This window comes from Pogonomyrmex barbatus, unplaced genomic scaffold (assembly GCF_055798465.1).
Source record: "Pogonomyrmex barbatus isolate J1 unplaced genomic scaffold, ASM5579846v1 scaffold3, whole genome shotgun sequence".
Lineage (NCBI taxonomy): Eukaryota > Metazoa > Arthropoda > Insecta > Hymenoptera > Formicidae > Pogonomyrmex > Pogonomyrmex barbatus.
In genome coordinates, this window is record NW_028297127.1 from 16377229 (window position 1) to 16389295 (window position 12067).

The 12067-nt window shown below is 34.4% G+C and overlaps 1 protein-coding gene across 11 annotated transcripts in view; it reads left to right on the forward strand.

Annotated features, from left to right (window-relative positions):
- The window catches only part of LOC105428023 (lachesin), a 231069-nt gene that overhangs the window by 152568 nt on the left and 66434 nt on the right, over positions 1 to 12067 (forward strand). For all 11 annotated transcript variants that reach the window (XM_089078774.1, XM_089078773.1, XM_089078782.1 and 8 more), the window contains 2 exons: positions 11117 to 11324; positions 11622 to 11783. In XM_089078774.1, the coding sequence (XP_088934900.1) occupies positions 11117 to 11324; positions 11622 to 11783 (370 nt within the window). The remainder of the gene's footprint in view (positions 1 to 11116; positions 11325 to 11621; positions 11784 to 12067) is intronic.

Consider the following 12067-nt stretch of genomic DNA (forward strand, 5'->3'; position numbering starts at 1 on the left):
TAATTGTTAGAATTTTGTTCTGAAGTGTTATATATAATTATACTAATTTAGAACTAACAGGAACTTCTTTCATATCCCTCGTATCATTATGACGTGATGCAGTAGACAGGAAAACCGCATATGCTGTATCAGATAAGCGTTTTTATATCACACATATTCAGGAAATTATACTTTCTTTTGAAGCAATATAAGCTTGACATATATTTTACGATAATGAGATATGAATAAATTAATTTTTATTACATACCGCGTTAATCACATACGAGACATCATATATCTAGATAAACGTGTAAAAGGACGCTTTCGATGTGTAAATATTTATTATGTAATTAAAATATACATCAAAAATCGCGCAAAGGGGAGGCAGGTTTTTTTTTCCTTCAAAGGAAGAAAAAGATATGTAATCGTTATCTGGTATACTTTGCGATCTGCGGGTTCGTTCCGCTGGCATTGAAGACCGCTGTTAGGCAACCGTATTGGAAACGCATCAGTTGTCCCGTCAGGGAGTTGGATGCGAGACGCCACTATACCGCAGCCTGCAGGCGATCAACGTTACACACGAACAAACATATCGGCAGGCGTAACGAGCGATGTAGTTTTCCAAAGTGAAACGGGTATTTGCGCTCCAAGGGATATATGAAAAATCGAGGAAATCCTTGAACTTCATTAAAAGTTGTCGATCGTATCGTCATTTCCCTTTTCCACGTCGTTCAAAAATCGAAGCCGCCATCTGGTTGACGGATCGGAGATCCGGTGAGATGAATGGACGCGACGTTTTTATGAGGATTTAATCCAATAACGATTTTATTATGCTAATGGAAAATACGTATATATATATATATATATATATTTCATTCGACGACGGTGTCGGGTAATCGGCGGATAATTAACATCTCAATGAAATATATTATTATTTTACAATTATACAATACTGCAATACGCGATGATTGTTCACGTAGCAGCGTATCATACTTCTTAAATATAAAAGAGAAAACGTATTTAATAATTTTTTTTTCACTATCAAATGTTCCGATAAAGTTCCAAATTGCGCGGACAACATATTGAAGTAAATTAATTTAGCAGGAAGCAAATCTGAAATGCGTTTCATCTCGCTTCGCTTCTCTCATAACTGGCAATTACTTGAAAGCTGTATTCACACTCGGATGGACATGCCATACCGTTAGACAGAAAATTGCATCAAGCACGCGATTACGTCTCGCACGGACAGCCTTGAGCGGTAAACGGTACTGATCGTCAACTGATCGCTCAAGAGTGACGGTATAATGCACATGGTATAAGTACATCAGCCTCTGTACGGATATTCCCGATGAAATTATCATATTGTAGAATAAATGGTTTTTACTTACGAATACTTTGACGAATACCTTGAAACGACTTGATTGTAAAACTGTCAAAGTGTTAATTGAACTTCTAATTTCTCAGATGCAAATGATTTATTGAATACTTAACAAATCAAACTTTTATAGGAAAAAGTAAATAAATAATGATATTAAATATTCATAAAGTAAATTAAACTTTTTATGCGATAAATAAATAATGAAACATAATAAGCTACCATCCAATCTGGAGGAAATTTTAATAAATTTCCAATTAAAGAGAGACTTAAGATGTCGAATACGTACGGAAAGATATAGCATGACCTTCTTGGACATGTTCGTTAATTGGGATACTCTGCATAAAACCTTGGTCTGATGCATGCAGAGGGGCAAGGAGGGGAACAGTCGCACGCGCCCGGACCAGTTTGCGCTGGGCAAAAGACGGTTATTAAGCGAAACCAACCGCTCCGGAACCGCCGCATGACTCGGCGAAACTTTCCAGACGATAACGCAAAGGTGGAAAATCACTGATATATCAGGCGCAGGAACCGGGAAATTGAGATTGCATCAACTTCGGAACTCTCCTACGGCTATTAAGAATGCCATTAAAGTGATACGGCGATGTTCGTGCGTAAGCAAACGTTTTCCGATTGCGCGTCGTTCGCCGATAAGCGCCTTCGCTCTCGCGAACGACTCTCCCGCGCAACTTTTCACGCGATATTGAATAAAATGGTAATTTTTTTTACTCCCGTTCGCGCGGGGACTCATTTCATGCGCGCGATTCGCCTTGTCGGTATATATCCCGCTTGTCGAAAATTTATCGAGATATCGCTCTCCCGCCTCGTCCGCGTCCCGATTCGAAAATAAATTCTTCCGCTTTTCCGAGCGCGTCGGAGAAATCGAAAGCAGCTTGAGAATTTTCCGTCTCTTTAACGATCGCGAAAATAGACCATTGTACGGCACGGGTATTCTTCCTCCTTCGTGCTATGCGCGAAATAGTTTCCATTTCGGTTTGAAAGGAATGCACGCGGTTGCACAGCAATAGCTCGATTTCATGAGAGCGGACCGCGATCACTACCGACCGATGTTCGTCCGTTGTTGTTTCTGCCGGGGCTGTAAAGATATTTGGCTTGTATCTGGACCTGAGGATTGCTTCGGCTTTTCAACCGATCGTTTTCAGACTGTCGAACCTGGGCGCAATATCGAAACCATCTCTCGCTGCGGTGTTTTTCCGGCAACAGTACAAATAAGATGTATCGCATAAATGCTTCGGCGAGTGGTTATTTTTTCCTCTGGCTTTTTCCACTTTTTCTGTTTATTTCCATTTTCTCTATTAATTAAATTTCACTTTTTAATTAGTTCTAAATAAATTATACCTATCTCTTTAAAGACTAGAATTTATTTCCGGTCATTCCATATTATATGAGCCTTTTAATAGCGTTTATTTGTTATTGAAATAACTTGTTATAAAATAACTCATTATCTTATTCGATTCGATCTATTTCCATATATTAAACAAGTAAATTGTAGCGTATTGTACCACAATTATCTCATTGCAACTAAATATTATCATATGTTCAGTATATTAATATTTTATTACATCACGCTACGATTTATACTACGCGATTAATCATAATTATCATTGAAAAATTATTTTTTGAAAAAGAGTCGCAATTTTGAAGCGGCTTGGAAGGCATATATTTACAATACATTTAATCAATTCGACACACACACACACACACACACACACACACACACACACACACACACACACACACACACACACACACACACAACAAACAACATATTCATTCTTCGCATAAAGTATAAACGGCAGAAAGGTAATCTAATTTTCTACGATTCTGAATCGCCTTAGAGAGTTTACACGGCACCGTGGCCAACGATGGTGGGACGCGCAATCGTTTTTTCTTCGTATTCAAAACACGTAGCCCGTCTACGACGAGTCTCGTTAGAGTCGACATTTCGAGAGCGCGTAGCCGCCGCGCATTGCAGTTCTCGACTGAGCCCTTTGATCAAAACGCCAGAAAATTTCATCTGCAGGGTGCCAAAGTTTCTTCTCCTCTGCCCGCCTCGTTGGTACGCGAAGAAACCGTACGACTTCGCGAATTTTCCCAGATTTAATTATGCCAGGAAGACCTTTTCATGCTGAGGGAATTGCCTCTTTGACCCTTTTGCGAGATGAATTGCACGGTGTCGGTCGAAAAATTGCTTTGAATAAATGTAAAGTGCTAATTCATGCGTAGTAATAAAAATCCTCCGGATTATTTTCCCAGGGATATGTGCGAGGATGTTTCGGCTTTAATCTTTTGTTATCTTATGGTAAAGTTTTCGCCAGATTATTTCTAAAATTATGATTTTCAGGTAAAAAGTGCATTTCAGTTTATGAATATTTATTAAATGTTATTATTTCATTTTGCGTCTGTTTCACTTACTTGAAAAGACAATTATGATTTAAGAAGCACCGAAGAATTAAAAATGTATATATATTGCGCTTGTAAACGAAGATTTCTAAAAAATTTTTATTTCCGTAAAGAATTTTGATTTTTTGAAATAAATACAGAGATAATTTATAATTATAATTAAAATTTAAAAAATGTTTATAATACAATTAAAGCGTAATTATAAAAAAATTATAATGTACAAAATTATTATACGTAATGTACATAATTGTTATACATCAGAAATGACAGTTGTTTGAAATTAATATCGATGATAAATTAATTAAAATTAATTAATTAAAATTAATAACAAATATAAATATTTGCTTCGTAAAATATTTTTGTTAAAATCTTTTATTATTTGTACAACACGGAGATAAACGTTGCTATTTTTCTCGAAACTTGATATCAAATTAATATAAAATAAAATTCAATTAAAATTTAATTATTTGTTGATCAGCATTATTAAAAATATATTTAGAGACTTCAATAATAGAAATATTATTTTATAATACTAATGGTACTAATGGTAATGCTTTTAAATTATTTAATATTTACAAATTCTCAAACGAGAATATATGCTATCATCTTAATCATAACTATTATCTATACAATGGATTATTTGTAAATGCTAATGTATCATCATTAATTAGCAAGTATTAAAACGATTGTTCACGTGTTTGTAGAAATTTATCAAGGCAAAAACCGATAAATGTTTAATGAATACTATAGAATGGCGGGATAAATTTTACATGTATTTGCGTCTATTACTGAGTTTTAATCTACAAACTAAACAAAATAATGTCAAAATAAAATTTACATTATTTGTAAGATAATATACGTTACATATTTGTTTTAATATTGTTAGAAGCATTAATTTGTACAAAAACAAAAATTAATTTTAACCATATAAAGAGATTGGCAACAATATTCCTCAACTGTTGTTGAATAGAGTGGACAGAGCGCGGGGGAAAATGCAAGATTGACTGACTGATCTTCAGGGAAATCAGACTCGGTCTAACAGTTGTTGCAACGACCAATGGGAAAATTTTTGCGAAGTTAATTAAAAAGAACAATAATCGCCGATTTATGGTGGCATATCGTTGTCAAAGTTATATATCACTATAAGTTGTTTTAATTTTATTGCTCTATTTTTTTACGCCCAACTTTCTTTCTGTTCTTAAATAACTTGGTTTGCCTTTTTCCACGCCTCTCTTCGTTCATATTTCCATTTAACCTTTTTCTCATTTGTTCAGAATAGCTTTCATTTTCCTCTCTTTCTCTATCTTTCCTAATATCTTCCTAATATCCTCTTTCCTTTTATTCTTCCTTTCTTTTGCTCCAATTACTCTCTTTCTCTCTCTCTCTCTCTCTCTCTCTCTCTCTCTCTCTCTCTCTCTCTCTCTGTCGTGTTTTTCCTAGTCTTGCTCTTCGAATTGCAATCTCTTTGCACTTTTGAATTTTGCCCACAGGCATCAGCGTGCATGCAGCCACGCTCAACTACCGTAATAGCACTTGAACGGGCCAACCGCGTATCGTTTACGACCCTGTGAATTTTCCTACAGAATTACTTCAGGAAGAAATTTAGCAACAAGGCGTTGGCGTTAATTAGCGGTTAATTAACAGTGCACCAACCGGGCGAGTAATGCTTTATTAAAAGTCGTTAGTACTCCGGATCGTTCGCAACGAACAAAACTTCGATAATTGATAGATTTGTCGGTGAAACTCTTGAGTAATCTTGGCGAGTATGTACGGTAAACTCGGTAAACAACGTTGTTTGTGTTTTCGAAGTAAGTGAAGTAAAAAAAATTATATGCAAACTTGCATCGGTTACTGTCACAATTTCGTTTAGCTTCTCCGAAGAGAGATGTTGACTTTTTTGATTTTATTTTACGGGAAGTATAATTTCATAAAGACCAAGTCTGAGCTGCTTTTTCCGTAACTCATTCAGTGAGGCAATATATCTTAGTTGTAAGCTCAAACATAAGAACAGAAAGCAGCAGTGCATAAAATCGGCGTAAAACCTCCCTCAGAATTATCTGACCGTTTTTCCATATTATTTCATCTTTTTTTTTTGGCAGCAAATCTCCCGTGAATTATATGAACGCGAAATGGCACTTGCACGGAACTTCCGTACTCTACTCTGTTGACTTCGCTTACAGTTCTCACAGTATATTTCATGTTAATTCCTTGACATTGCGATAGCAAGATCGAATGATGGACAATCGATACGCAAAAAAAATTCAACGTTTTGCCAATGTTGTAATGACATTTCCTATGCGTCTGTTTAATTCGACTTCACTAAATTAGTGTCGTACAATCGAAAGAATTTTTTTAAGGAGATAAAAGATAAATTAATGACGAAGCATGACATCCTTGTTTAATTAACTTTTTAATGTTTTATGTAATTTAATTTAGCAACTGAATTGAATTCATCAAGATCATTGGCAATATAAAACACTAACTTTTGCAGTTATTTCAATTGACTCATTGATTTGTAGAAAACTAAAAAGAGACTTCTATCATTATGTAAATATTCTCATTTTTTTGTACGTCATGAAACATCTATATAATTATAATTTATATTACGTCGTTCATCTACGCATATACGATTTCCCATCAAATAATTCGCATGCATAGATATATGTCAATATAGTGTATTTATAAAAATTATACATATGGATTTTAAATAAATAATGCCAAATATCCATAATACTTAAAAATATGAGATGTATTAATCGTGTATTATTAATATTATTATTAATAAATCCTTATAATTGTCGCAAAAAATATCTTACTTTTATTGTGCAAATTTATCCAAGATTCGTATAAATACGAAACAATTTTTTCTTATGAAAATATTAGTTGTCATTTTCATTGTAATTTTTTCGTAATTGTCTTCTGCGATTGTTCTAATAACTCCGTTTCCGCACTAAAATATTATTACAAGTTTCTTTCTACAAACCTGATGATTCTTATTACAGAATTGTTGCCGCATTAAATTGTACTTGTCATGAATTATTCCATTTCTTGTTTCCTTTCAGTTTTGACTTGGAAATTTACTATTGGCTAGAAATAACACATAAATATGGATTTATATGCGTAAATGGAGGAACGGCCGATATTCGCAGAAACAGATTGCATTCAACAGAAAGTTGAAATTATTTTACGGTACGGAGATTGTGTTACGGTTTCTATATTTTAATTATCGCGTATCCTCTTATCAGCTTTCGGGCTGTCAATCGATCGCTAAAAAAAAAAAAATCTCTATATAAAACGAGCTCTCGGGCGAGGTTAAGCATAAAAGTGATCGAAGCGAGCGATGAACGCGTGAATCTAGATTGCATTGAATCATCCATCGTACTGTCAATAGATACCGATATGTGCAAACAGAATCTCTATCTTCGCGTGCTAGTTATATAAATCATACGCAGGTATAATTGTAAAAGCTAGATATTCCATATCGCGCTATATGATATAACCTGTCACGATCACTAGATTTGTTATAATTTAGATGATCGTTTCTCAATACTTTTTTGCGTACACATCGGTATTCATGCGTATATCTGCTGCGAGAATATCATTCTTTACAAACCAAATAAAGCTGCAATTATATATCTCGCATGGATGTTGCTTCACCTCATGATCTTTGCGATATTTATTTACAAATAGTATCATAAATAGACTGTATAAATATTTCATCAACTTTATTTTTCGAACCAGATTACTTGGAAATGTTACTTAGATTACTTGGAAATGTTATCACCTGAATATATGTACTTTGTGATTATATTACACGTCTCCGTGCAGTCTGGCTTTGAATCACTGCCAGGATTTTCAATCGAGCTTGCAAACGATGGAGGTTTCTCGTTAAGACCATTTATAAGACCGATATAATATCGCGCCCCCCCCCCCCCAACACACACACACACACACACACACACACACACACACACACACACACACACACACACACACCGAGTTATGTAGAACGCAGAAAAAGATTTCTCTTTAAAATTCATTCTTACTCGTTAAATCAAAGGCTTCATTTCACGTCGCTATATTTCAGTCATTGTTGCTTTTATTGCTGCGATACAGGCATTATATTTATTTACATTATCGGTGCCGATGTTGTTCATATTTCGTCAACAATTTAATTTTCACGAACTCTCTGGCGAACACGTTTATATAAGCAGGTACTCATCTTCTTGCACGTGCGCGTCGCAGCAGCTTCCTCTTCGTTAGAACTTAGGAGCCATCCGCAGTGCGTGACTACGAAAGTTTCTCGTATCGCGCTACGGTGACTTTTCTGGGAGATCCCGGACAACTTTCCCGGCGCCCTCTTCCCGGCGAGCCTTGCTTATAAACCGTCGTGAAAATTGCCCCGAGAGATGTACGTAATATAAAACTTATTAATCTCGAGACTTCGCGTGGCATCATATAATGGTCAATTTAATCCCTTTCGCGAGAAGGAAATAGAGAAAATCTGAGAATTATTAGTTGCTTTCTAATAACAGTAACGTAGATATAACGTGATTAAAATAAAGATCTCAGTGGAGATTTCAACGGAGATCTCATGTCTTGAGATTTCTACGATCACTGTATTCTTTTTCTTTTTCTTTTTTTTTTTTGCAAATGCAAGAAAAACTTCCGGCCGGAAACCGAGGTCACCGCATATTCGCGCGGTGGATTTTAAAATTACACGCAGGCTGATACGGAATCTGACGAGTTCGAAGATCTTTGAAAACCGGCAAATCCTGTTGGCAGACAAGAGCTTTAGAGATCCACTACCATCCATCTTCTCAGACCCTTCGTTAGGAGAGCCGTCAGTGGCGTCTGACTGTTTAAAGAACTTTCACGGGATGTACTGTGATTTCCCGTACCTGAAACTTTTGCTTACCCGAGTGCCGACGAAAAGGAGAAGCGGTACATAGAGCGAACAATTCTAAACGGAGTTGTTGTCGAGTTCCTAGGTGAAATACCTGAGGGGAAAAGAATTCGGGATGGAGTAAAACGGTAATTCCTAAATGTAAATGTCTCGTCGGATTTGGATTCACGATAAGTCGATTAAGCATAATTCGTTTGCTGTGTTCAGTGAACAAATCTTTTTTCACTAGACAGCTACAGCGAGTGAGCAGTAAATATAACAATAACAATAATTCTTCATTACAAAATTTTCATATACTAATCAGTTATTATATGAAATTTATTATTATTAATCTATTAATTATAATTATATTTATTAATTATTATATATATTAATTTATTAATTAATTTATTAATTATAATTTTAATTTATATTAAATATACATTATGTTTCATTCTGACCATGATTCTAGTCTTTTAAAAATATATTTAATTTGAAAATTATTAAAGCATTGCTCTTTTGAAATTAATGATGACGTATGTTTTTCATAATGCATTTACTTCAAAAATATTGTTATAATATATATTTTGTATTAATAATAATTCTACGAATATTAAAACTGAATTTTTTTGTCTGAAGAAGAAGAAAGAGTAGAAATGATGCAATTTACTCTGTCCGAACCGGCCGTTTCTGGCTTAATTTGAGGAAGTATATATAACCGGAAAAAGGGGCGAGGAAAAAGCGGAAGAGGCACCATTTCCGCGAATCCAGATGTTGCCAAGCAGCAATAACGAACCTAAAAGGAAGCGAGATTCAGCGAGTAAATTATTGTACAAAATTGTGAACATCGCAACATGTTAGTTAAAGATTAAGACTCTTTAATTTCTAATTTTAAGTACATTTTCTTTTGAAACTTTCCTTAATCGTTTATCTTAAGACATATGGAAAAAATTGGTTATTTTATTGACAAAATTAATAAAAATAATGATATAATAAAATATAATAAAATATTTATTAAAATTTGAATTTAAAACAAATTACGGTAACAAATATATATAATAAAATAATGAACCATTGTTCTTCATTGCGATTTTTGTTTTGACTTTTAAAATTATAATTAAGTAAATTTTTTAAAAATACTCCACGAAGCATTCGAAAACTCGTAGATTCTTATTCTTACGGTATTCTCTTAGCGAAAATGATATCTTGTAGGAAGAAAAACGTGATAATAGGAATCGAGTCAGGTGTAATTAGTTGCTGTTTTTGTTTCCGTTATGAAGAAGTATACTTAAAAAAGAGCTAAGAGCAAAAAAAAAAGAAAAATGAAAAACAGTGCCGCTTCGCTACCCGGCGTTGCCTCGAATCCTTGGCGAGAGGAAATGAGAAGAGAGGTTTGGGAAAGCAGTCCGGAAGTCCTTGAAAGTGCATAAGCTTTGTCGCGGAATGAGCTTAGTTAGAAGCGAGTTACCTCGGTGGAGCGTAAAATACTCGGCGTAATAATCTCCGCGCACAGTATCGCGTCGCGATGTTTTCTTTCTCCTTTCATCGGTCTTGATAATATTGCTATTTGTAGCGTATTCGATGACATTCTCCTCTTCTCGTGCCATTGTGACGACATCGCAATACAGGTTTGATACCGATCGTAAAACTCTCGCGCCGCGCCGCAAATTTGCCAGTGGTTCGAGATATTCGTGGTTCTTGAGACGAAGAGAATTTTTCGCTGACGGGACGCTTAGCTGCGGACTTTCAGAAACGGCGTGACTTTGCGACGTGCTAATATGGAAATATTCAATGCAGGAACGCGGCGCGATAAACGGACGGCTGCTTCCTCCTGGCTTTATGAACTCGTGTCTGCTGGAGGTATATTAAGCGGCCACGTTGAAATTTTCAACATGATGGTTGCTCAACTTTGCTGTCAACGTCAGATCTTGGATTTTGGAAGATTAAATTTGAACTTGTGCATATATATATATATGTTTATATGACTAGCGAGAATATATTAAAGTTTCAGATTATTTTAATTTTTGTTTTTAAACATAATCTTCATAAATATTATTATAATGTAATTCGAATAAAAAGTTTTATATGTATATCGGGCAAGGAGGATGCTTTTATGAACGATATATAATTTTAATAAACAATAAATAAAAAAAATTTTAAATGGAAATTACAAGAATAAGTGCTTTCTTTAATGCTTGTCGTTATTAAATCTCATGCGATCTATAATTTTATATCGCACGTTTCTCTTTTACGAAATAATAATTTTAAACTTAACAATGCAACTTAATTAAATATAATAAAAGATATTTTACTCATTAAAAACATGTATTGAATTAATTTCAAAATATATTATAATATATTATAATTATTTACAATATAAGTGTCTAGATAGTAAATATGAAAACTTCTTAGCAATACACTTCTAAATACCTATTTCTTTTTTTTACTTTCAGGTGGCGTGGATTCACGTTGGTCGTCAAATGCTACTCACTATTCACAAGCACGTGGTCGTGAAAGTACCCAGGTTTTCCGTGACACATGACAATCAGAAAACATGGTTACTTCATATTAATAGCGTGCAACAGGACGATCGGGGTTATTATATGTGCCAAGTAAATACTAATCCTATGATAAGCCAAGTGGGCTATCTTCAAGTCGTTGGTAAATATTTTACTAATAATTAAATAACTTACTACAAATAATTTACTATATAAAACATATATGTCAAATTGCAACGAAAAAAAAAAACAGTGGCATCAAATATGTATTTTAATACAAAATTATTTTTATTATTTAATTGTCGAATTGAATTTAAAAAATATTTTCACGATCAATGTTATCTGAAATAAATATCGACTTTGTAAAATTTAAATTAGACATAATGCTTGATAGACGTTAATTATTTAACATTGTGGGCTACATTCCGAATAAAAAAGTTCGTTTGTACGTTTTCCCCAGTGCCACCAAACATATTGGATTCCCTTTCTACGGAAAGCACCGTGGCAGTTCGAGAACATCAGAATATTACTCTCACATGTAAAGCCGATGGATATCCACCGCCAAAATTAATGTGGAAACGAGAGGATGGCCAAGTAATAAGCATTAACAAGCACCATAAAGGTACGTTAGTATCAAATTATTTTCGTCGTAACGTAATGTCTTGATTTACTTTGTACGTGGAATATCAAAAATCTATTTAGTGCAGTAGATACATACAGTAGATGCATATTTAACATTTGTACGTTTGGCATAATATTTTAACATAATATTTTTTATCGAGTTATACATTTGTTTCGAGCGTTTGAATAATTTTCTTTGTTCGCCTCATGTACGAACTTAGAAAACGATTCCACGAGTTTTCCCTTACGATGTCTCGAGATCTCTTGTCTACGCGAGTCGAAACT